Here is a 27,337-nt window from a genome sequence, read left to right as displayed (position 1 = left end):
TTTTTAACTAATGACAAAGCTCCAGTTGTTTGCTCGGCCAAAACGTAACTGCAGCAATAAGCAAAGAGGTCCGTGCGTGAAGGAGCGGAGGCGGCCCCTGGGAGGGTCGCTGCCGAACCAGGGGAACGCTCTCGGTCCGTCCCGCGCTCGGGGCCGCACAAGGCCGGCGGCACCGGGAGCGCGACGCGAGCCCACACGGAGCGGCCGCACGTGAGAGGCGCTAGCGCCACTGCGCACGCGCGCCGGCCGGGCCGCGGCCTGGGAGACGGGGCCGGTCACGCAAAGCCGGCGCGAGGCTCGAGGTAGAACTGGGCGTGCGCGCGGGCTGCGCGCGCCGCACGGAGCTGCCATTGGCTCCCCGCCGGGTTTCGGCGGGCGGAAGCGGAAGCGCGCGCTCATTTCCGCCGGGCGGGCGCGCGGGTTGATTCGCTGCGCGCGGGCACTCGGACATGGCGGGTGAGTCCCGGCCCGGCCGCTCGGGGGACGGGCGCGTCGGCGCCTCGCCGTGAGGGGCAGGGGATCCCCGGGGGTTGCGCCGTGACCGGGCTGCGGAGCAGGGGAGCGTGAGCTCGGGGCCGGTGGATGCGGGTGAAGACGGACCGCGGTGAGCGCGGGCGGACGGGGAATGTGGTGTGAGGGAGAAGTGCGGCTGCCTCTCTGCCGCCCGGCTCCCATGGTCCTGCTCCTGCGTGTCTTCGGGCTTCGTGCCCCCACGGCCTGGTAGTGTTAAACCAGAGTGTATCTCCGTGTCTGTGGCCACGAGTTTGCTGGCAGTGGGCAGGAAATTAAAAACCCGAAAATGTTTTTACTTAAAAGTTTTTTGCCTTTAGTAGGATGTGGAAGAACTTTCTTATGGTACTTCTTAAATGGAGGGGGACTATGTTTGTAAAGCATTTGGAATATACCTGAAGTGAAACGTGTCATCTGTTCTGGATTAGGCTTTGGAAAACAGATTAAATGCAGATAGTTTATTTGCATTTTTCTTCCACATCCGCTTTGGAAGAGTAGCGCTGGCTTAATAATTGCTGGTGGTGTACGTGCCACTGTAGTTCATTAAGAGCTGTTTATGAAAATGACGTAAACACTTGAAATATCCTGACACATGTTACTTAAATAACATGTTATACTGAATTCTTCTTGACATAACTAAATACATACTTAATTGGTAGTAACTTAGAATACTTAATATTTTTATAGTAATGACTTTAATTTTCAGAAACTAAAAAGATATATTAGTGTGTTTTCTAGTTCCAGAAAAGTGTGTGAGATGGATCTCTTTAGCCTCTGTATTGACGTGTTGTGGCATACTGTAGCTTTTTTAATCTTTCTTGTTTGGTGGTTTTGTGTTGTGTATTTTTTTTCTTGGTTTATGACCCTTTCTCTAATATATTTGTTGAGTAATAGTGACAGATGGGACACCTCTTAACTCTTAAACCATTTTTTTCAGGACTTACTGCTATGGAGAAGAAGCTGGCTGAATACAAGTGTAATACAAATGAAGCAATTCAGCTGAAGCTAGGTAATACCACTTTTTAAATACTGTACGAGTGATACTGAAGTATTCTAGTACCTTCTTATGAAACATGTACATGTATACATCTGTGTGAATTTCTCCGTTCTAGTCAGAGTACTGATTTGATATTCTCAGATCAAATGACATGCAATTAAATTGTATAGGATGCCTTTATTTCATTTGTATGCCACCCTCACATAGTTTCTTAACTAAAGTCATCTAACTCTAGTGAAAGTGTGCATGAACAGCAAGCAGATCACCTATGGATAAACAAATGGAAGGTGGTGACTTGGTCATGCTCTCTTCTTTTTCTCAGTTCGCTTTCCTGAGGATTTGGAAGATGAGAACACAACATTTAATCCGGAGTACAGCCATCAAGTGTTTGGAGATGAGTAAGTTAAAGTTTCCAGAATCAAATTAATAGATCCCAAAGGGCAAAGTTGTTTCCAAGTCATTAAAAAACAAGAGTTTTGCTAATACTGAGTGCAGGGGAAGAAATGCTGCCCTGGTGCTGCTGCTGCATTTGCTGGTACAGGCCAGGATGCCACTGGCCTTCATGGCCACCTGGGCACATACTGACTCACCCATGTTCAGTCAGTTGTCAGCCAGCACCCCCAGCTCCTTTCCCATCTGTTCTTCCTCAAGTCTGTCACTTGTTGCCACCCAAATCCAGCAGATGAACACTTCTGTCCAGCCTAGTGTTGACTGCAGTCTGACCTAAGGAGTATTCAGATCACCAATCAAGACATTAAATAGGACTGTCCCCAGTGCCCTGGAGAATACCACAGGGGAATTTCTGTCTGGTGCATTAACTCCATTCCCCACCACTCTTTGGGGAAGGCCATCCAGACAGTAAAGAGTACACCTGTTCAGGCCAGGAGCAGCCAGTTTCTCCAGGAGAATGCTGCTATCAAAGTCTTTCCTGAAGTGTAGGTAGAAGAGTATTGTTTCTTTTATTTTGAATATGCTGAATTAATTAGTGCTGAAGTGTCATTTATTATTTTTAGTAGAGTGATATTCAACAATCTGGCCATAGATTATTAAAAAAAAAAACACCACCACAAAACAAACAAACCAAAAAAACATACAAAAAACCCCTAAGGAAAATCCAGTGGCATGTTTCTTTGGACTTCTTTAAGTAGTTGTGTTTCTTAATTCAACTTCCTTTTGAAAGCATTTGAAGTAATCCAGTTAGGATGAACTACCTATATTAAATGTAATAAATTAGCTACACAACTAGGCATTTACTGCAGCTATCATTGACAATAATTACAATTTCAGTAATTGAAGAACTCTCTCCAATCTGTTAGTTCAGCTAACAAGTAAGTTGTTCTGGCACTTACATTTCAAATTTTAAATTATGAATTGTGCTACCATAAAATAAAAATCCCAGCAAAAAAAGTTTTAGCTATGCTTTAACAAAAAAAACAGTGGCCTGTTTCTTTGTGAACATTACTCTTTTCTGCATGTTTTTTTCAGTAAAGAAATTCTTTATTCTTCATAAAAGTATAGAGTTTGTGTTCAGGCAACTCGTATTTTCAAAATGTAAAAAAGGCTTTTGTATTCTATAGTTCTTTTGCCCATACTGATTTCAGGTTAGATTGGATAACTGAACAGAAACAGTCAACTAAAAACTCCACAAGTTGCTACACCTGGTTATCTGTGCTTTGTGCACTGTATATTGAAATAGTTTATTCCAAAATATTATACTACACTGTGAATTAGTTTTAATAAATGTTAGCCATCAGTTAATGTAATGACTGTTAATGAATTAAAACAGTTGAAAAATCATAAACACAGTATTGGCTGTTTTGGGTGTTCTCTCCTGAGCAGTCACAGTAAAGACACAGGCACTGCCTTACTGAGTTCAGAATATTTCCACTAGAGAAGCGAAATAACAGAAGCAGTGTTAAGGTATTTTCTGTCTGGCTAGAGAACATCCAGCTTGATTCCCTTTTCCTATTAGGAAGCTTATTTCACCTTACTGGGACCGATTATGTGAATGTCACATGTAATGAAACCACTGTGATATGAATGCTCAGTTATATATCAAGTTCCTGCTTATTTTCTCCTTTCTCAGTGAAGTTGCTTTTGGCTACAAGGGACTCAAGATCCTCTTGTATTACATTGCTGGAAACCTGTCAACGCTCTTCCGCATTGAGTACACATCAAAAGTAAATGACAAGTTTGACTGTGTGGAGGTAAGTGCAGGTCTGCATCTGTCTTGAACGTAACATGGAGAAGGTTTACTTTGGTATGGACAGGAGTTCTAGGTTTAGTAATTGCCCATCTAAACATGGTGTAAATTAAAAGGAAATAGACAAAGCTTCCATTTGCTAAGCTAATGAAAACTTTGAAATTCATCTGTTGATTTCCCATCTCCCGATGACACTATAATCCAAATTGTGTCAAACAGAACAGTCAGATGTGAGATGCTGATGCCAAAGCCAGTTCCACAAAATAAACCTCAACTTGGCAAGTCTGTTTAATTTTCATAGTAACAGTGACCAGGAGGACGACTAGCATTGATGGGGTTTATGATGGAGAGGATCAGTGAGAGGGAAAAGGAGATTTCTGTAAGAACTTCATGAGATAGAATGCTTAACTGTCTCCCTAAACATGGAGAATAAGTGGGGCAAGAAAGAGATTATAAGCTTCTGTATGGGTTTCATGTATGCCTTACATCTTTCTTAAAAGAATGTGGTAATGCAGTTACCTGCAGGGGTTTTGTTTGGTTGTTTTTTCTCTTTCCCTGCACGTTTTCTGAGCTTATAGAATACCTGTAGAATAGCTTTTTATCTTCCTCTCCTACTGTCTGTATGTTTTCCAAATATGATTTCAGACTGTGTTTAAGTTACTACTTTCAAATTTGTCGGAATTAATTTAAATTATTTCAAGGAAAGGCCTATTGTAAAAGGAGAAACATTGGTATGACTTCATTAAAATGATTTGAAAGATTTGCCCTTCCTTGTTTTGAAGGTGTACTAGAATACTCAGTTCAACAGGGTGAGTTCCTAGACATGTCTGAAATACTTTAGAGGCTAGAGCAATATGTGTTAGGAGTGAAAGGTCATGTTCTTCAGTCTTAAGAAGGATTGTTTGGAAATAAGGAAAAAAAGGAAAGGCTGTTAGCCATATAGTAGGCATATTTAAATCAAATTGTCCAACCTTTCACTGCTGTAATTTCAAAATAGAGCAAGAATCTGCACCATAGCACTTTTTTTACATCATCTATTTTCTGTACAAATGGAAAACCCTGTTTGCTTCTCTGGTCCATCTTGCCCTGTGCACACTGCAACTTTTTTGATTGATCAGAATGGTTGCTTTTTTCAAGCCCTGTTTCCTATACTGAATTATTCCTCCAGTTTCTTTAGGGACTGAGATGGGGACAGAAAATATCTTTTTGAGCAGCACTTCTGTATGCTTTCCACAGCATTTACATGCCTTGACTGAAGGGGAAGAATGTGATTGCTTCCCTTACTGTTACTAGCACTGTACATTCAAATAAGCTACCTGTATTGCTATATCTAAACATTAAGGAGAAAAGATGTGGCTGTAGTCAATCTTTTTCTGCATTTGGATTTGCCATCAGTTTAACCACCCTAAGATAACACATTTGCAGAGGTTAAAGCATAAGCTGTTGTTACAGCAGGATGTCGATTTGAATGCATATTAACATTTATTTTTCCAAGTTAACTATTTGCTGATCTCTCCTCCTTGATGGTAATTATACTAAGACACAGACTATCCACCACACACGACAGATAATCTTGTGCTATGAATACATGGTGTTTAGGAAAGGACAGCAGCTTCTGCCTTTACCATAACTGGTTACAGGCAAGTTGGTATTAGTGCTCCACAAAGTTATTCACAGCTGTGGATTTTGTATCCAAATACCCATACAAGCTAATTCAACAGCAGGTGGTTTTGTTCTGCAACATTAAGTTTGGTTTCATTATTGCTAAAGCAGCTGCTGCTATCCCTGCTAGGGACTGACAGGAATATCCCAATACCACTATTTTTTTCTCCAAGATCATTTTGAGCATGAGGAATAGATAAAATCCTGAAATGCCAAAAGCCAGAACTCCAGTCATATTTATTTATCTTAAGGTGGTTTAGGTCCATCTTAAAGGAGATGGTATTACTGGGGAAGCCTCAGCAAAGTATGATCATGCTTTGAACAGAAGCTGACACTTACATAGTGAAAGTAAGCAGAATTTATCTCTTGAATGGAGTTCATTCTTTCAAATAACTGAAGAGAAACTGCTTTCTTCTAGTGTAAATATTAATAGCAATGACCTCTGAATTGCTTGCTGCTTTGAGATTTGCAGCTGTTCCAGTATCTTCCTTTTCGTCTGCATTTTATGATGGGATAGGGGTAAAGTATTTCACTAAACTCTATCTTGCTTTGCATCTAGTGTATGCATTTGCTTTATACAAAAGTTAATTAAAAAGTGTTGTTTCAATATTTGGTGCTTTTGTAATGTAATACTGCTGATCATTTCTCCCCTCTGAAATATGTGCACCCAGTTTTTACAGAAATTCAACTCTCAAATATGCTTCTAGTTATTTTAAATTAAGTTACTTTGAAACAGCATCTACATGGTATGCAAGTGTTATAGCTGCCTAAATAATAACTTCTAAATTAAAATTACCCAGAGTCAAATGTGACGTACAGAGATATTACCCACTTAAGCAGTCCTACTACAAATCAAGTGTAGTTACAAGCCTATACCAGATTCCTTGTCATCACCTCACATGATTTTGAGTGTGAAGGTAATACATTACAGGCAGCACTTCCATGAACCATAAGCTTAAAAACTCATGGCTGGCTTTATTCAGATTTTTGCATGCTTTGCTGTAAATGGCTTTGCCTATGTTAAACATTGCTGTAGTAGTCAACAGGATCATTTTTCTGAAGAGAAATTTGTGTGCATCCATTCCAGTTGGTAAGATAGGGGTGCTCTGCTTTGATAAAAAAAAATTTGCCTTTCACCGATATCAAAGAAATGCACAAGGGAAGGCAGTAAACACATTTGGGTAGCTCCTTGGATTATGGGCACCTTAGAGAGAAGTGTTTGAAAAGAACCTACTAAGTAATGAATGTTTCCATTAAAAAGTAAATGTTTTAATGATAAAAAAATCTTTGTGGTTGATATATTGAGATTCCAGTATTTCAGGTCTTATTAACTGACAATTGCATGGGTTAAACTTCTGCAACTGCTCAAACTGAGGTTTCTGGGATTTGCTTTGTAAGGAGGAGAGATCCTATTAGCCTTAAAATTGAAGACTGTATTTTCTTGTCAGACCTCACTCCAAGGGGAGAAAATTTTTAGGAGGCAAAAGGTGAAAATATGTTGTAGTCATAGAGAATCAAGAAGTAATATCTAGTGCTTTATTGCTAAGCCTTTGTCATATTTGAATCCTTTCTGCTGTATTGAAAACAAGACTTTTCTCTGGTGGCAGCCAGTGATGGATGTGCTACCTTACAGGCTTTGAGCAGGTCACAGATTATCTTCCTTCTTAGCACTAATGAAAAAACTTAGAAATGTGAGGGGGAGCAAAATTACTTAAACATTATGTACATAGTACTTCCTACTGTATATTCACCCTTTTTAGATGCTGTCCACATAGTTTGAGTTATTGTACTGTTGCTTGGAAGTACTGTTTTAATTCTAGATTATTTTTGCATGCTTATTCAGCTATATAAAATGAAAGTTGCTACAGACTTAGTTTTGGTTTCTTACAGATCTCTCAGTAGTGCCGACACAAGATCTGTGTAAACAATGCATCTGTACAATTTTAAAAAAGGCATTTCTAAATTATGTTCCATATCAATAGGTATTTTAATGTAATTCATTGTGTCAGAAGTGGCTGGTTTTGTGTAATGCCCTTAAATCAGTAAGTGTAAAGAAAACACATTTTAGCTAATACCAGTTTATGAAGAACAGCAAAGGCGCCAACAAGTTTATCTTTTTGAGAATGAAATGAGTGTAAAGACTGTACACATTTTTCCTGAGTTCTTACACCAGGTATTGTAGAACTGTATTCTAACTGCTTAATAGCTCTCTCTCCAAATATAAATGTAAATGTTGGTAGTACCAAACCATTAAGAAGAAAACTTGTTTGTGCTGAACTAAGTCTATCTTTCTCTACACTAAAAATGTAACTGAATGATAAAGTGCTATTCATTTGCAGGTGCATTGCTTCTGCTTAAGGGCCCATGGTTGAAAGGACAGGAATTAGTAGCATGTTGTATTAGCCTTTTGTAGTGTATTTTGTTCTAAGCATCTTAATTTCCCTGTTTTGAATGCTAAGTAGCAAGGGTCTTGGTTTTGAACTAATACCCATCATGCATGTAAACGGTGTGAAAGAGCTGCTTAGTAAGTTAACACAAAGTGTTCTTGTGTCTGCCCTTGTGGAAATAGATACAATACAAACATTACAGCTGAACTCAGGCAAACTCCATTAAGTAAAAACCTGGATTCATTGTCCAGAGAAAAGTTTGAATTGAATGTAAGCTCATTTTGTTGAATGTAATGTCAGGCTTTTAGGGGTTGTATTGAGGAGTATGGTTTTGTTAAGTTGAGACCAATTCATTAAGTTTTATTGCCTGGTGAGAAGCAGTAATACGTTATTGTGAAGCTTCATCAAATATTCATGGTTAAAAAGAAGTAGCAAATGTATTCAATCAAGTGGTCTTTTGGGGGTCTGAAAAGGATTATGAAGTCTGCTCAGCTGATAGTCTCTAACTTCGGCTGTCTGAAAAGGGTTATCTCTGAATTAAATTTTGGTGTCAGAATATTTTGTCTTTCACAGTATGTTAGACTACAGGTCAGATTTGCTGACAGTATTCATAAGTTGTACTATTTTATGTCAAACCCTGTTTTCAAAACTTTCTTTTATTAGAACGGGGGATGTGGTTGCCTGAGTTTGTACTGTTTTGCAGCTGATTCTATGGACAAGCATTTCAAGCAGCAGGCTGTAAGAATGCCAGAGTGTGCTAGCTGTCACTTTCCTATTTGGGAGCTACCATTTTTGATCTTTGTCCCTTTTTCTCTGCTTAGTTCTGCATCATCTAATACCTCTTGTGAGCTGCTTGTTTGGGAACCTGAGTTCTACAAGCCTGTGCAGGACATGCACAGCATCATCTTGGTGAATTGCTCTCTAGAAAGTCTTGGCTTCTGAATATGCTGCATTTACAGAATAGCTACCGACACTTAGTCAAGCTTGAACAAATATAACAATCTCTAAGCATAAAAATGTTCATGAACTTGGGCTGTAACCAAGTGCTTTTTGATGCTTACAAAGGCTGGATTGTGACATTTCTGATCTCATGAGTGCAGCTCCTTTACTTGCTTGGAAGATCACTAATGAACAACAAGAATGCTTGCTTTTTCTTTCTTTCCTGTTTGTTTTTTTAATTGCTGGTAGATACAGTGTCTCTCATATATATTCATTTCTTAAACACAACAGTGACATCAATGCTGTCTTTTTCAAATCTTCCACCAATCCTTCCCCTTCTTGTAATCTCCAGGCAGATGATGTTGAAAGTAAAATTAGAGAAATCATTCCGCCTGGTTTTTGCACAAACACAGATGACTTTGTGTCTCTGCTGGAGAAGGAGGTCAACTTCAAGCCCTTTGGAATGCTGCTACACACATATTCTATCCATAATGAGGAAGCTGGTGAAGATATAACTTATCAGATATACAAGGTATGAAAAATTAAGTTAAAGTTCTGGTTTTGAGCAACAAAATTAGATTTTATTTTGCAGAGATGCACCTTCTGTAGTGATTAAACTGCAGTGTATAAATACTATAATTTTACCCATTTATTAATCATTAACATGCTTTTTTGTATCAGAGAATTTAATTAAATTTTGTATAGGTTTTCCTCTTGCATCTGTGATAGGTTTCACCTGACTTCTCCTGGCTTTTTCCCTAGGCTGACATGACATGTCCAGGCTTTCGAGAATATCATGAAAGGCTTCAGACATTCTTGATGTGGTTTATTGAAACTGCTAGCTTTATTGATGTAGATGATGAAAGATGGAACTACTTTCTAGTGTAAGTACAGTTCTAAAGCAACAGTGGACCTTATTACCTCCACAAAGCCTGCATTTTAATTGTGGCTGGCCAATTATTGGAGCAGTATAATGATATTTTTCCCAGGAAAGAAAAAACATTGTTTATGAGGCTTGAGTTTTCCTCCATTATGCTTTGGGAAAGCTTGAGAATAGAGCTGAATTAAATGCTGTTGTCCGTTAGAGCCCTGAATGTAGGCTTAAACAGTAAAATGAGCTTTGCCTGTGTTTTCTTTTACTTGCCACCTATTCATCTTTATAATAGGCAAGTGCACTGAAGTGCTGTAAAGAGGTCTGATTTATCCAAGTTGCTGCACACCAATTAAGTGAATTGTACATTCAGAACATAGCAGGTGTACCCATTGGGCCCTCACAGAGTAGCTTGCTGACACTGAAAATTCAGTTGGAGAATGGAAAAGAAAATGGACACTGCATGGGAGCGCAACTGTAATTGACCTGCTTGGCTTTCTGTTTTATCTGCAGATTTGAGAAGTATAATAAGGATGGAGCTACGCTCTTTGCGACCGTAGGCTACATGACAGTCTATAATTACTATGTGTACCCAGACAAAACCCGGCCACGTGTAAGGTAATTGGCGGTGTAACTCGTGCCTTGCCTTTTATTTCAGAAGAGGGAACTGCTGAAGTTCCCAATACTTGTTTATAATAGTGTTGATTTGTTTAAAAAAATCCCCATTATTGCCTGTCTATGCACTGATTTTTTTCATTGTTCCCTTCTTGAAGCGGAGGGAATCTCAAAGAAGTTTTGAATATTTAACAATTTTAAGACAGTTTTAAGATTCTGTTAAAAATTGCATTTCAACATGAAGATTGCATGTACCTTAACATAAAATGAAATACCATTTTGTTTTTAAGATTTTGCGTTGTTTCCAAATGTTTGCATTTGAACTGAAAATGCGTTCCTTTGTTTGTAGCCAGATGCTGATCTTGCCACCATTCCAAGGAGAAGGCCATGGTGCTCAGCTGCTTGAAACAGTTCATAGATACTATATGTCTTCTCCTACAGTACTTGATATAACAGGTTTGTGTTAAATTTTTACTAAGGAGCTTTCACAGGTTGTTGGCCCACAAGCTAACTTTTATGTACATTTGTCTGAATGGAAAGCCTTTTGAAGATTTAGCTTCTGCTCATTTCAGGTTTATTAGTACCCTGGTTTACAGAAGTGTATGCAGTGTAGCTTCTCAAATACTTAACTCAGAGAGCAGCACACCAGGATAATTCTATCCCTAGCATGAACAGATTACCAGCTAATTAACTATTTTATTGTGAGATCACAGCTGAGTTTGCCAAGAGATCAAGCTTTGTCAAATTCCTTGTTCACCTTACCCCTATTAACCAAAACTCAAACTTGAGAGGGGACTCAACACACCTAACTAAAATAGCATATTAATATTAGTGTGTAAGCTGAAATATTACAGACAGTAAGAGTTTGTAGAGAACTTATGTTCTAGGAGCACATATTGCTGGCTGAAGGTATCCATGACATTAGACGTGTGTGCACAAATTCCTAAAAACAAAAGGTTGTGGAAATGACAGATAAAGGGTCCATGTTCATAACAAAACCAACAGTAAAAATTGCCACAGGTATGACATCAGTCCTGTGATTTCAGGTCTCCTATAGGAAGCAATGCAGTTCAAACACATGTTGGCCGTTCAGTTCTATGTGTAGTCTCATCTAGATTATAAATTATTCTCCATTCTAATTAAAACCCAATAGATCACTTGCTTTCATAATGTCTTGTTGCTGGAATATGGTAACAAAATAATCCACCTCATAATTTCAATCCAGTTCGTGGGAACCTAAGAAAGTATGACTTAGTTTATGCAACAGGAACTCATGTGCATCATGCATTTACTTTTTCCTTTTAATAGTACAAACCTTCACGTAGCTTTTATAATTGAGGATGAGCAAAGTGTTAACATGCTACTGCATAAATCCTATGGCATGTTCATGGCTTAGTGCCTTAATTGCAGGGTTGTAACAAACAGTAAAGTGCGCTAAAACAGGGTTCGTTTTTTTATGGAATGAAGCAGGAGAAAGTTTGTAATATTCTACATGGCACTCAAGTTATGAAAGTTAAGACTCTTAGAGAAGTATTTATTGTCCTTTTTGAGGAGCATATTGGGTTTGGACAATTTTAATATGGTGTGGATATTTAGGATATCTCATCTAAAATTGTGAAATAAAGCCTTTAATCTTTCTGTAAAGAGGAAATCAAGATTAATTAATTTCCTTGAAAAAGCTAATAATTTACTAATTCAAATTACATACGAGTTTCACGTTTGCAGCAAATACTTTGTTCTGCTTATACCTTGGCATCCTGACACAAGCAAAATATATGCTTGTAGTGCTTACTGGACAGAAACTGCCTCATTCTGCCTTTAACTAATCTTGAGTGCAAAAGAATGAATCAATTTACTTTCGTGCACTTCTCCAGTCTCTTTTGCAGAATAAGTGCTATAAGGCTTGCCGTGCAAGATTAGACCACTCATGCACAATACATTTTAACCCAACCCAGAAAAATAAATTATTAGTTGTGTGGTGCCACGTACACTATGCAGAAAAAGCTTCTATCCCAGTCCTTCTTGGTAGCTTTGTTTTGCTTTTGATCACCCTAAAACTTCAAATTTGAACTATTTACAGTATACCTCAAAACTAAAGGGAAACACAGCTGAGATGTAAGCTGGTTAGCAATACTCCACAATGCTAGCTCCCAGAAAAATGAGTGTTGAAGGGGAAGCATGGCCCTGCTACTACTTGTTTGTAGTGAGTTTATATAAAGCAAGGATAGAAGAAATGTATTCACAACATTGTACATATTTTCCTCCTGCATTAAATAGTTGCATATGGGCTCATGTTGATCTTAACTGAGGCTAGCTCTCAATTTCAGTGTTTTTTTTCTTAAAGCAATACGTTTTGATAGCTATGCTGTCTTTTTTAAGTAAAATGGAAGTAACTTGAAATCGTGATCAGCTTTTGCTTATGCCCTTTCAGCCTTTTAATTTTGGTTCATCTTGTCCTTTGGGTTATACCTTTTCCTGCCTTCCCTGCTAACAAAGACTAACTCCTGCTCAATACATGTCTTCAGCTAGTTTATTTGCACACAACAGGATATTTTCACTAGTCTTTTCCCACATTTTCCCTTTTGTTTGTGTTTCAGTAGTTCTACCACTGTCAAATACAGAATAGATGAAAGATACAAGACGAAAGGTTTATGGGCTGGTAGTCTTTTCCCAGGGAGTTAAATGGGTTTAAACAAGTCAGTTGCATAATGCATATGTACAATATGTACTGCACTGCATGCACAAAATATTAGAAGTTTCTGGGACCTGTTTGATGTCTACTGTCAAACATCGAAGCATTTTATAACAGTGCTTACCATTAAGCACATTTGTTTATATACCAATGAATACTGCACCTGATTTTGTTTTCCATAGTTCTTTGTAATTACATACCAGAGATGAGAAAACAAATCATGCTGGTAAGCTTTTTTTCTTCTTTCTAGCTGAAGATCCGTCTGAGAACTATGTGAAGCTTAGAGACTTTGTTCTTGTAAAGCTCTGTCAAGATTTGCTTTGCTTTTCCCCAGTGAAGTTAATGCAAGGCTTCAGTCAAGAAATGGTGACAGAAGCTCAACAAAAATTGAAGATAAATAAGGTATTAAATCAGTTGTAGTTGGACATAATCTTATTATAGTAGTACAATGCAATTTAAACTTAGACATGGAATTTAAGACACTGGCTTATTTTGACCATTGCTAAAGATGTATCAGGGGATATGTGGCTCATGGTTTTAGATAAATGCCTTTTTTTACCTACAAATTCTGTTCTAATAGAATTTGACATGGTTTTGATTTCTTTCAAGAGTATTTGTGCAAATAAGTGTTACTTTGGGAATGCAGAATGCTAAAGTGGCAAACAACTTACTAATGCAACTCTAAACACTTGGAGAACTAAAGAGTTGAACAATTAGATTTGCTGGTAATCTTAAGTTATCAAACTCATTTTTGAGTACAGTAGTGAAACAGAATTGCTTAATTTAAATTGTATTTGAATGTGGTGTACTGAAGACTTTAAACCTTGAAGGATGGACAGTGTGAAGCCATATTCAGATGTGTTCATGTAAATGGTGTAACTTATATAAGAAAACTGCATCTGCAGCCATGTGTATTTTAAATCTGAAAGAATAAATAAGTTTCATTTGTTTTTTTAACAGTATGTAAACATGTGGTAGTGTAACAAACAAACCACTTTATTTTTGTTCTGTTGTTCAGGAAAAATATACTTAGTCTTAAATTCTGTTTTCATGCAGATGCAAGTTAATACTTTTAAACAGCAACATAATTTCCTCCCCAGATGTCTTACTTGCTGATCCTGATACCAAAAGCACTTCAGTTTCTCCATTTACTAATTAATTTTCTGCCCCAGTAAACAGGAAACTTTAAATATGAAAATGAAACAACAATATTTAGAACTTTCAGGGGGCCTTGTGAAGGGCGGTAGGTATATGTGGATTGTTAAAATTGGCAGAGTGGATACTGCTTGGTATTGCTTAGTTTCATTCTAGTTCCAGTCCTTGTTCTTAGAAGTGTTTTTGGACTCTGGCTTCTGGGCTTTCTGCTGTTCACTTACAGTCCTTGAAGCACCTCTGTGGCTGGTGCAGCACTTCAGAGATCAGACACTGGGTGCATGGAACAAAATGGTTTTGACATAAAAAGAAAAATACTTATCATTGATCCCACCAGATAGGAGGACAGATTTATCTATGCCCCTGTCTTCTGATAAGATGAAGAATTACTCTAATATTTCAGTATTTCTCCATTTGGAATTCTGTTGAGTGACCTCTTTATTCAGATGTGGTTTTTATTCTCCTTTCTGTTCATTAGCAACACACAAGACGAGTGTATGAAATTCTCCGATTGCGTGCAACCAATATGGGTGATGCAGAACAGTCCAGAAGCTATCGCTTGGATGTTAAAAGAAGACTGGTTGGGCCCTATAAGGTGTATATGACTTAAGTATCATTTAATGTTTATCACAAGGCTAATTATACTTGATTTTACTTTAATTTCCATAAATGTAGTTGATGCCAATTATGTTGCCAATCAACTACTATTAGTTATGCAGTGTTCAGCTGACATATATACAGATGCAGAGGACATTTGTGCATAGCAGCACTGAAGATCCTGTGTTTGGCTCCTGTTCCCTGCCCAGTTCTAGCAGGAGGTTACTATTAATCTTATGCTGTCTAGCTACAAGTGGCATTATGCCCAGGTAGGTTTAAAGGGGAAAATGGTCAATTTCTTGAAGAGGTTAAAAACATTACCTTAAATAGACAAGCCAGAAATTTGAAGAGAGGTATAGTTTACACTTCAGACTAGGTATAGTTTAGATTCCTGTTCTCATTATTTCCTAGGTCTTAAGAAACCAGTTTGCTAGAAGTAATCAAGTAACGTCAACATAGGACTAACTTCGTGCAGATGGAATATAAAATAATGCCAGTGGTAAAATTCAAGCAAGTATTAAACATAGGACCACATAATTTTCTTAGTTCCTATTATTTGTGCATCCTGGATTTTCAGTGTGGTTGGTCTGTGTTGCATAAACTGACCCTTTGAAATACGGATTTAAAAATTTATATTATTAGTTGCTGATGGCATCAGTCTTTGTATCCAGAGTCAAAAAGGCCACAAATAAACATAGGTTAATTGCTGTAACTGGCATGTTAGCCACTGTTGTCAATTAAGTACTTGCCAAGCAAACCAAAATCCTGCATATAAATGTGCACAGAACACGAGGAGTACCTTGATAAGCTTAAAAACCTTCCTAAAGTAGCACTTAGCCTGTTACACCAAAATAGCAAAACTTTGCTTATAGTTATGTTGGGCTTACAGGGGCTGTTAGTGGAAATGAGAGGCCAGCATTGTATGAAATACCTCTCTGATCTGGTGATAACTTCATGTCCTGCTGAGTGCCAGGACCTTAATCAAAACATGCTGTCTTTCATGAGTGTCTTGTCTCATTTGCTAAATTTCCCTCAGTGTCCACTTTAAATAAGGTGATTTTTCAGCAACTGTTTGTTGTGACTATTACATGGTTTTAATTCACTCACTCATCACTGAGGTCCTGTAGGCAAAATACAAAATTTCATAAGCAACTTCAATTCTAGTGCTTCTAGCAGATGTTTCCACTTCAGTCTTTGCACACAATAAGTGCATGGATAATGAATGGATTTTGTGTTATTTCAGTGTGGACTCAAAAGAATCCTTGAAGTAGCCAACACTTTTTTTCCCCTCATTTTAAATTTCATGTTCTGAAATAGTCATCTTCTTTATGGTAGTCCTATCTAGTAAGCAGCTTACTCACACACTCATTTTAAACAATTTCCAATAAATTTTAGTTACAGTGCCATTTTCAAAGTTTTCAGAATGTAATGAAACTAAGTTTTAATATAGAGAGGGAAATTTTGAGGGGGAAACCAAACTTTAAACCTAATCAGGAATATTGCTGCTTACTCTAATACTGGTGTCATTTTATTACATAAACTGTTTGATAGCTTCATTTGAGCAGTGCTATACAGATGTAGAATAATTCTGAGCTGACACTCCCTTAGTTTATTAAAAGTGGTATTCCATCTTAGAATCTTTTTCTGGCTAACAGTAGCAGGGAAAAAATACTATATACAGACACCTCAGGGGAAAAACATATAATACATCTATTCCCTTTGAAGCTGTTAGATGAGCAAGGAGGTGGTTGCTAAAGATACTGAGACCTTTCTGCATGTGGCATCGCTAGACTGGGATGACTGATGTAGCAAGATGTGTTGCTCTCTGTGTAAGTAGTACTAATACAGGAAATAAAAGATTTAGTATATTAGTTAACAGCACATCATCCCAAGGTAGTTTAAAGGATGAGCAGCTTATGAAATTTCAGTTTCACTGTGGCTTCTCCATTTCTGATGAACTCTGCTTTTTAGTAGTGGATTGTGCTGGTAGACAGTTCTCCTTGATCATGTCTTTGTTCATGTCTTCCCTCTTGGAAGTAAATAGTTCTGCCGCACTGCTTTTTGTAATTGTGATACTTTGTTTGCTACTTGAATGTGCTTTTCTTCCCAATGAGCCCAACAACTTGCTCCCAAATAATCCTCTTGAAGCTGCCCAAGTAAAATGTTACTGATGGCAGTTTTCAAAATCTTGTGTACCTGGATATGCTTGTAGTATATTTAGGGGGGTGGGGATGGATATTGAAATAACTGGTTATCTGAAACATGCAAAGAGTTTGCTTTTTAGCAGGAATCTGGAACTTAAAGATGGTCTTATGGTACAGCATCAGATATAGCAGGCATTTAAAAGCTGGCATCCTTTTTTTCAGAGCTAATGTTTATAATCTAAACAGACACTCCTGTTAATTAGGCAGACTTTGAATTAATTCTAGAATGAAGTTTTAGTTGATCTACTGACAGAAGCTTGACCAGAAGATACTCATCTCTTATTTTCATTTGGGCAGCTCATCATATGTTTTCATTATCTTGCTCATTTTGACTACACAGAGCTAATGTGGAACTAAAATTTAAGCCTTTATGCTGCTTTTCACATCCTCTCAGCAAGGAAAGGTTTCTTGATTACTGGTCAGAAATGTGCTTGAACACCTCATCAGGACTTAAGCACAGAACCTCCTTTTCTGAACTTTGCCTGTCTGTGAAATCTTTGGGAGATTGTAAAAGTTTTTCTGGTTTTACTAATTTCCAGTTTACTGTAGTCTCTGATCCTCTCTCCTGACTCTCAGCATCAATCACAGAAAGAAAACAAATATTCCTTTGGGAGATAAGCATAAAATTAGAGCACAAAAGGGCTTTGATTTTGAGACTGTTAGAGTAATTTGGTGAAATTTTGTTGTTTTAATACATTGGTTCCATAGGTATTGTAAAGGTTTATTGGTAAGATACCAAGCATACATAGTACATTTTTTAAAATGAAGTGTTGAATGATACTCTGCTTTTACAAAACTAAAAAACTGAGTAGTTCAGAAATAGGTATCAGCTATATAAAAGTATATCTGGGTAAAGAAAATACAGAAGTATTTTGAGGAGTTTTTAAGAAATAGGTAAAAATCACATATGGCAGAGCAAGGACAACTCATCATCTTCCTGTTCGAATATGTTTATGCTTATAAATAATCTTATTGCTTTTCAGTGCTGTAACTGCTAGTCCCTGGTAACTTGAATGATTTGTAATAGTTCGTGAAACTTTTTCTGTGTACTGGAGGCTTAAAATTAATATTTGATAGTTATAGGGAAATTAGTTGGCTGAACAGTCATGTAAGGGGACAGCAGTGTAATTAATGTTAATGTAGGACTAAATATTCTGGTCAGATTTCTACAGTCAAGTTGTTTTTTTTTTTGCCATTCATCTTTAGCTAATCTGTTTGGTTAAGGAACAGAATTTGAAACCATTCCTCCCTTCACTAGCTCATTGGCAATACAGAAACTGTAATAAGCCTTTAACAGAACAAGCATGCTAATCAAACATGGTTACTGCTTCTCTTGGGATTAGGGACATCTTAAAGAACCAGATAGTGAAATTGAATAAATTTTAATGAAACACCATAATGATATACCATATTCTTGATAATTACTGGCTGTGTTCAAACTACTGTTTGTTTGATTGCTTAGAAAAAACAGAGAGAACTTGCCAAGATGAGAAGGTGTCTAAGACCAGAGGAGATGACTAATCAGTTGAACCAAATAGACCTAAACTTGCAACGTGAACAGTTAGAAGAGAGCTTCCAACAGCTTGTTTCAGATTACCGAAGAGTCCTAGAACGACTTGCACAAGCATGAGGATCCTACCTGTACAGGAAACTTGCAGATACCTATACAGTGTTGTAAAGCACATCCTTAATTGCCACTTAACTGCAAAAAATCTCATGTGACGTTTTAATCACATTAAAGGTGACTTGTGTTTCTGTGCATTTTGAATATTTTCTATTTTCTGCGTTGTAGATTTGAAAATGCTGTACTTTAGGTTTGGGGGGCACTTCTTTATGAAATAAACAATGTAGATTCTCAGATACAGTGTTATGTCAATTTTATTAATTTTCTTTTACCCTTATGTTTTGATCAAGACTTAACAAATACTTGAATAGCAAGTTAACACATAAATCTAGGCAATCTCAGCTTTCTCCTAACTTGATGCTCCTCGGGCTGTTCGCTTTGGATCCTGTTATACAGTGTAGGGCCTGTGCAGGTTTAATGTCATGAGCAAGATTGATTCTGTGGTCTCTCAGGTGTTTCCTGTGTACAGATTCTTTATACCCTTTGCTAAAAGGGAATCCTGCTGGAAATGAACAGACACATTCTGTTCAAGCCTCTAAACTACCTCAAGCACGTTCTTTTTCAAACCTCCAAGTTTTCAGGTTCATGATTTTCAGGAAGACACCTCACAGCTCAGGAACCAGCCAAGACAAGTCCAGTGAGGACTCCAAAAGCACTTCTACTAGTGAAAGAAACATACATCTCTGGGAAGCAAGTGCCTTTATATAGTTCCTTGATTCTGGTCTGCTATTCTGTTCTCTCACGCCTGGGATTAGTTTTTAACTATCCTGTCTGTCCTACTTCAAAGGAATAAATTATCTTTTCTGGTAGTTCAGACTTTAGAGGATTTAATCTGAATAAGGAACATTAAAATTTATTAACCGTGTTTGATGGTCCTAATGGGATTCGGGTCTAGCTTTCAAAACTGGAACTTGTAGGATGACAGTTCTCCACTCTGATGTGATGTGGAGGACGTGAAATAATTTTTAAATGTTTAGAACATGTATTTTTTTGTATTTTCTATTAAATTACTTTTAGAAATTTTAATTCTGGATTAGGATCTCTTGGCTGTTTGATATGTCTTTCATCTACTGCAGTATCCAGATCTTTTAATCAATTGTAACAGTTGTTAAATGACCTTTCCTGGTGGTAGTAGTAGTAAGGCTGAAGTTAAGTTGGGGAACTTGGGGTTTGTTTTTTTTCCTGTGAACAGTTTTGTTTTTTTACTGGACATGTTCAGATCTTGGTGATAAGTTGGAAGTGAGAGCTGAACTGAAGAATTGTGCTTAAATTTGGTTCCTGAGTAGAGGTCCAGGATATTTCTGGTGGTACTAGGTCAGCCTGCACTAACAGTCCCTGAGCTTAAGCCATTGAAGAAACTAGGACTGACAAGAAACACATTCTAGTGGGCTGTTTGCCCACTTAGAAATTACTGAGCCAAAAAGCACAAAATTGCTTTCCTTAATCACAATTTGCTTTTGCTATTCACAAATAGTGAAACTTCTCTCACACAGTGACGAGAGCAGATTTATTTTTTCGTAACAGATCAGATTTTTTTTTTTCTTTTTATGTTGATGCAGTTGAAAGAGTTTGAATTAGTGCTTCCAGTTCCTTTAGTGGTTTCTCATTCCAGTGTGGTCTTGGTAACATTCTAAGACGTTGGGATGTTCCTCTGAACTGCAAAACTTCTTGGCATAAAAAACAGGAATAAATAGCTTCTTAGAGGTCTAGAAACTTTGAATCTTTCCATCCTGCAACAGATTACAGCTTCTGCAGCTCTGCTGCCAGCAAAAACCTTGTGAGTACACCCTAATCCATTACAGTAAATTGTCAATTATCTGAAGCAATCGTTAGCAAATTAAACTAGCCCTGCTGACTTTGCCTGAAGTGATGTTAACTGTCTGGATTATCCTTTCCCTTGGCAGAGAAGGAGGCAATAATCGTGTTGGACAGCTACAAAACTACAACGGTTCTTCTGACACTGCTGGGGGTGTACATGCCAGTTTCCTTCAGTAGGCTTGTGGGATTCATCTGTTTGAGCTAACATTTTAGAGACTACGCATTTGTGGTAAAATTGACTAAATAGCCACATTTCAGGATGCTGCTAGACAAAGTCCTAGCTTGCCAGTGGATATTTTGTTCATGATTTTCAACAGGATAACAAATTTCTCGTACAGGTGAACTGCAGGCTGTTTGTCTCAAAAGTACACACAGCAGCAACTCCAGCTGTTCCGTGAGTCATATTGAGAAATAAAAAAAGTGTAATACTGTTTTATAAAAGTTTAGTAAGTTCTGTGTAATGTTTGAATTTCTATATTAACATAACTAAGAACAGGGACCTCCTACTATATTTAAACAAATACTTTGTGATGTAGTACACAACTAGTATTGTTTGACTTTTGTGTGCTGAGAAGACCTGTGAACTACTAACAGCTGTCTGTATGGAATTGCAAGTAGGTACTGGAGGGTTTCAATTGTGTGGATTTGTGAGCTGGCAAATTAACACAGGCTTAGTAGCAGCTCTTTCATTAGATATTGGGGGCATGAGAATTGGGGAGCTAAAGCTGAATGCTACTAGAGTCCTCTCCTATTCTCAGCACAATATGATGCTAAAGTAATCCTGGATTAAAAATATTTTTGTTCAAATACTTAAGATGTAATCCTAGGTTTCTTAAGGTCCTATGGTTCTTTTCAGTTATTACTAGCTAACAGAAACTTAAAGCAAGTACTAATAATAGTCTTATTAACACTAGGTTTTTGTGACTTTTTTCTGCATTTTGATAAAATCCATATTCTTCAGTCACTTCACTCAGATTTCAAGAGAACTTTGCACAACACTGATAAACCGTTTTAGAGAGTTTTTTACATTTGAATGTTCAGAATGTATATAAGATCTCTGAGTATATTTATAAAGTTTTTCATTGTAGATGCTTCTTGCATCAGGATGCTGGTTTGCCCTTCCATCACTTACAGATCCAGCCATGGCAACAGTGAATCTACTTCCAACTAATTCAGTAAAGTAGTGAATTTAGTTCAATTGACAGACACAAGTTTTCTTCCAATCTAAAGATATTGTCAATGGTGCTAATTGCAAGATTTTGCCCTAAGAGGTAAATAAAGCTCTGAAAAGTGTTCTGTGTTCAGAAACCTGGGTCAAACTGTTCCCTTTCAGGTATTTTGGAACATAAAAGTTACCTACTGCAGATACTAGCAAACAACTTCTCGTTCAACAAGTAATAATCTCAAGAAATACAACAGAATACCTATAGCTGCAGAACTGAGAAAGCAAACTACCACGAGCTGCAGGATTTGAAGAACAGTAACTGCTGTCGTTGTGGGAATAAAGGTCTGTGTGTTGCTGAAGGAGTGTCTTGGGCAGCAAATGTCTTTGCCTCCTAGGAACCAACACACAAAGCTGCTATGTGGCAGTTTAGGCAATTCAAGACTGACCTATTGTCTCTCTCTGCAATATCAGCAGGAGGGTAAGCAGCCCATAATGTCTGTATGAAGGATTTGTGTGTGCTTATATAGATTTTTTCAATTCCTTTTTTTGTCTCTTACTGAGATTTTGTTGTTCTTTATGCTTCTCCTTTATTTTATTTTATGACTGTCAGACACTAGAAAGCTTGAAAATCTGATGTTGTGTATTTTCCCATTTTACCTTTCCTCACAGTGTCAGTTCTGACCTCCTTTCTTCACTATCAAACTGTTAGAAGTAGAAATACCTGTTACATTGGTAAGCCTATCTATCATATAAAACCTTGGAGTTTCAGCCTTCAAATTTAAAATTATTCTGTAATGCTACTGCTTTGTAAAACATTGCTTGCTAGGATAAGGTGGACTTGAAAAAAAAGCACAGTAAAATATTAACATCTGTATCTCATAAGCAATTGTGTGTTGCAAATATTTCCATTTTCTGAAAAAAAAAAAAAAAAACTCAGCCTAAAGTCAGGGGAAATATTTTTCCCCATGGTGTCATTCATGATTTTCATTAATTTCAGCTGGTTTACACTGCTAGCTCTTTTTTCCAATGATCAGAAAGATTTCAGTCTAACCCTGGATTCTTTATATTAAAACATTCAATTTACAAAAGGCAGCTAACCACACCAGTGACGATACTTGGAATTGTGAGGCTAAAAATTTAGTGCAGCCAGTAAAAATGGTAGGCTATTACATAAAGCAATACAAATAGATGCAAGCTTGACTCAGGCAAGGCATGCTCTCTGCCTTCATACTGGCTTACAACTGGTGGGAAAATAGGAACAAGCTTGCCTCCCTATCACTTATCTTTTTTACAATGTAAAAAGAAAAATAATGCAACTACCAGTTTCTACCCATAGGTACTGATTCAAATACATGCTTACCAGGTTCTTTGTTCCTTGCACTGAAGCTTCAGTAATACACATTGCAAGAAACAAGATTACACACTGTATTTGTGCTTCCTTTTAGATCTTGAACAGTACAAGCTAGTGTACAAAGGCTCATTTATCTAACAGTTTTTAGATTTCCCTGTTCAGAATATTTTTAATTCTCCAGACCAGAGGCAGAGAGAAAAGGTTGGGAAAAAATGTCCTACTTTGGCTCTTCAAAGCTCATTTCAGGTACAAGGCTCCCACCCAAACTGGAGGAATCTCAGGTAATGAAGACAAAGCCTTGGAAAGACGATTCAGAATTCCCTCTTTGCCTTTACAAAAAAATCTATGTAGCAGGAGCAGTGCTGTGCACTGGGTTTTTTTCTGAGAGTAGCACTAGCTTCTTTCTTAAGTAAATAAAGAACATGTAATGCTGTAAACATTCCTCACACAGGAGGCATGTGCTCCATTTGTGGTTGTTGCACAGTTTGAGCTGAAGAGATAAAATGTAAAGAAAATCTAGATCAATGGGAAGAGCCTGACATCCCTTTTTCTGTTTCTAAATGGTAGGGCAATAAGGGAGATGTTCCATGCTCAATAGCTGCTATTTTTAGATGCTTCCCTTTCTTCTAGTTAAGCTTTTTTCTGAGTTGTATGGAGTGTTTATGTTTTACAACTTTATAGTTTCATAGAAAAGAGAAAATCTTTGCCTAGAATGAATTTAATATGATGGGGACCTGTAAATATGTTATTTTTCTTTCCCTTGAGTTGTAATATAAGTTTTATTTGGTGTAGCTTTACCTAGTTATATATATATTATATCACTGATGTAGGAGATTTCTGGGTTTTGCAAGTTCAAGGCTCCAAACTCTCTCACCCTGGATCAGATGAACATCAGTGCTGAAAAAAAGAACACATATTTGTTATTAGAGGAGGACCCAAACAGCTCCAGTGTCATCAGCAAAAGCTGCTGTGGAATTAAATCACCTTTTAAGACAATCTCAGGAAAGTCTAAGCCTCAGAAGTTAGGATCTAAGTCTAACCTCAACTGCTATACTTAAAGTAGAAGCATGTTTCTATATTACTGCATAAAAGATTTTGTGTGTGCATAAGATACAACTCTGTTGTCTTACAGGATGTTACAGATTGCTTTGAAACTTAAGTAAAAACTTAGCTTTATGTCTTCTTTAGCACAGTTTTGCTAATTTTAAGATCAGCCTGCCCAATTTTGGGAGGAAATAAAGTTGAGATTCTACATTTAGTGCTTGGTAATGTAAGAACAGAACCAACATAAGTGAAATGGGATGTGAAATATTCTTCAAGGAGAGTCTCACACAGACGTTAAATAAACCCTGCACTGAAAAGTGATTTCTCCAAAACTGCCTTTCAACCTGATGCTCAGGACATATTGAGACATCACTGTCCATCTTAAACATTTCAGGGGATTTGTCAATTGTAACCAAAAGACAATTATACACATGAAAAAGAAAGTGATGTATTGGTGACAATTTGAACAGAGCGGAGTATGATTTTTTTTTCAGGTTTGCTGTGTTAGGATCTGGTGTGTCTCTCTTTTTGGAGATATTCACCCCCACTTTACTGCTATAAAGGTCCTGAAAACTTAATCTGTTGTTTGTATTTCTTAGCAAAAGGAGAAAACCTGCATCTAAGCATAAATTAGAGGCTACTGAATAATGACTGTTGTTAGGCTTAAGATGCATCCAAAGACTGCAAAAATTACATAGTTCACTTGAAATGTTATTGATCGTAATTTGATTGATCCCTCTTGTTTTCTGGCATGCAAAAATAATTGGTCCAATCTAACCACTAGTCAGTACCTACAAGTATTTGTGAAATAGCCTGACACTTAAGGACAAGGTAATTACAAAGGTGGTAGCAGCATAACTAGAATTGCCTTCATTTTATTATGCCATCCACCAGTTTTCAGGCTGTTACAGTAAGGAATTCAGAGTTTACAGATGCAGACAAAAGCCAAGTGTTCACTTCATTTTCTCTAACAGTAGCCTCATTCCACTGAGTAGGAATGTACTTGCTGACTCAAATAAGAAAGGTGAGACTAGGCTACCTTAGAGATCTGTGTTTCTCTCCTTTAGTGACAGTTGAGGAAAACATGGCAAATAACTCGTCATACACGAATACTTCCACGTGAAGTGTGCTGTTCTCTTCAAGCACACACAAGCACACCCACTCAAGAGTATATATAGCTGCTTAGGCCAAGCAGCAGAATGTGTGATTGCTTTGCACTGCACACTGATGTTACAGAACTAGTGGTTGAGTGTCTGGATTCCTAAAGCCTTGCCAACATACAAAAGAGGGTAAAATTATGCCTAATGCAATTCACGCTCCTGAAAGAGCGTACTACATTGTAGAATTAGGGACAAAGTGAAGACATGCACATATCAGCCCTGCAAATGAAATGTGTGGAGTGAGCAGTGGGTAGGGGTGCTCCCAAGGTGTAACTGATCAGCTTAGCAATGCTTTCTCTGTATTTATTTTCTTTATCTTTATTTCTATGAAAATCTTATCATTCTCCCCTCACTGAATAACAATGATGAAACATGTCAGTTTATGCAGAACGTGGCTATAAAAAGTGGAATGTTTTATTTTTTGGAGGCAGTGCAAGGTATTGTATTGAACATTAAACTACTGTAGTCTGGATATAAGCCATATAATAGGCTGTCTATCAGGCTGTGGCAGCTGATAAAGAGATGCACCTTTACCAGCAAAGTTTAAGAGGATCACAACATATTTTTTTTAATAAGAGAATGCCTGGAATTTGCTCCTTATAAATCAGAAATGCTTGAAGTGTAATTTTTAAGTTAATAATTTTTGGGGGCTTTTTCTATAACACATGTAGGAAAATATGCTCAGCATTCCCATCTACCTTGGGCTTTGAGTCTATTCTTAATTATAAAGCTTGTGCATGGGAAGTTAAAAACTACTAATGGCTGTAACAGGAGGTAAATAAATCTGGAGATAAACAGCATCAGTTCTCATTTGACAGTTTCCTTACTTATTCTACAGTTTACCACTCTGTGTGTACACATCAACGCATGCAAGGACACGAATATCATTACATGTGTGCGAGGATGTCAGAAAGGATTACTTGGATTACTTCTGTATTTTGGAATGCATCCAGGTGGGTTTTGAATGTCTCCAGAAGACTCCAGCCCTTCCCTGGGCAGCCTGTTCCACTTCTCTGCCACCCTCAGCATAAAGCTCTGCCTCATGTTGAGATGAAATCTGTGTTTTAGTTATGGCCATCGCTGAAAAAGACTGCCAGACTGAAAAAGTTCTGGCACCATGCTCTTGGCACCTGCCTTCGAGATATTCCTTTGCATTAATTACTTAATGAAGGGTAGTTCGTATTTTATTCACTGAAGTGGTGTTTGTTTGCTTGCTTACTTACTTGGTTGAGTTTTGTTTATTTTTTAATGGCGAGAAATTATGAGGTAGTTCCAGCACTCATGGAATAGCACGGTTGCAACTCATGCGGGACGGAGCGTCCCTTTGGGCAGCTCTCACTGCCACGTCTCCCGCTGCCGAGGGAGCACTCGCCAAACCCGCTAGGGATGCTGTGGAGCTGAGCAGGGTGCGGCCGTACAGCAGGGCAGCTAGCAGCACCTCCGGGCACCGGGGAGCCGCGGACTGATGGACGGATGGACGGACGGACGGATGGACGAGCAGGTGAACGGACGGGCGCGGAGCGGAGCGGGTGGACAGGCAGACGAGCAGACGAGCGGGCGGCCAGACAGGCGGGCGGGCGGGCGGACGGACGGACGGGCGGGCAGGCAGACGAGCGGGCGCGGAGCGGGCGGCCCCGGCGCGGCGGATCCCGCCCGCCGCCCTCACGGCGGCCGAGGGTGGGAGGGGGCCGCTCCCGGCCCGCCCGCCGCCACGCTCGGCCACGTGACCGCCTCACATGGGCAGCATGGCGGCGCCCAGAGCCGCCCGCGCGCTGCGGAGCGGAGGTGAGTGCGCGCCGCCGCCGCCGCCGGGGTGAGGCGCGGGCCCGGCCGCCGCTCTGCCCTGCCTTGCCCTGCCTTGCCCTGCCCTGCCCTGCCTTGTCCTGTCCTGTCCTGCCTTGCCGTGCCCTGCTCTGCCCGCCGCCGCTCAGTCGGGGCTCGCTTTGAAATCGAGGAGCCGAAGGTCGCGCCGCCGAGAGCTGCGGCCGGGCGGGGGGCGGCGTGTGGCGGCCGGGCCTCGCAGCGGCGGCCGCAGCTGTCAAGTCTCGGCTGCTATGAAGGCGTGTTCCCCCGGCGCTGTGCCCGCCGTGGGGCCGGCACGCGGCAGCTCCCGCCCTCCCGGGGACCCCGCCGTGCGGGAAGGCTGTGGCAATGTTTTGCTCTAATTTTGCTGCGGTGATTTTTTGCTGCTGAAGTAATCTGACATAAGTATACGGGTTCCTTCTTTCTTCTGGCGACCCGTTCAACTGCAGAACTTGTTACCTGCCGGCACGCCCGCCTGTGTAAGGGCATTTCGGGCCTGCTGTCCCCAGTGTCCTGAGGTGCTCTGCCAGCACTTTTCCTACC

General features: G+C 38.9%; 1 protein-coding gene across 2 annotated transcripts; it reads left to right on the top strand.

The window, feature by feature from the left end:
- The first annotated feature begins 442 nt into the window (after positions 1 to 442).
- On the top strand, positions 443 to 18,681 carry HAT1 (histone acetyltransferase 1). 2 transcript variants are annotated; one of them, XR_009933427.1, is made up of 12 exons: positions 443 to 456; positions 1,448 to 1,519; positions 1,830 to 1,905; positions 3,594 to 3,714; positions 9,051 to 9,230; positions 9,461 to 9,582; positions 10,083 to 10,187; positions 10,534 to 10,640; positions 13,127 to 13,278; positions 14,507 to 14,623; positions 16,351 to 16,454; positions 18,292 to 18,388. XR_009933427.1 is itself a non-coding variant. In XM_062498305.1 (11 exons), exons 1-11 carry the CDS (start codon positions 450 to 452, stop codon positions 18,457 to 18,459), a joined length of 1,227 nt encoding a protein of 408 aa, XP_062354289.1. In that variant the 5' UTR covers positions 443 to 449; the 3' UTR covers positions 18,460 to 18,681. The 2 variants fall into 2 exon arrangements, 1 of the variants encoding a protein (XP_062354289.1); XM_062498305.1 differs by lacking the exon at positions 16,351 to 16,454 and having other exon boundaries at positions 18,292 to 18,681.
- Positions 18,682 to 27,337: the final 8,656 nt, after the last annotated feature.

This window comes from Cinclus cinclus, chromosome 9 (genome assembly GCF_963662255.1).
Source record: "Cinclus cinclus chromosome 9, bCinCin1.1, whole genome shotgun sequence".
NCBI lineage: Eukaryota > Metazoa > Chordata > Aves > Passeriformes > Cinclidae > Cinclus > Cinclus cinclus.
This window is presented reverse-complemented; position numbering and strand designations above follow the sequence as displayed.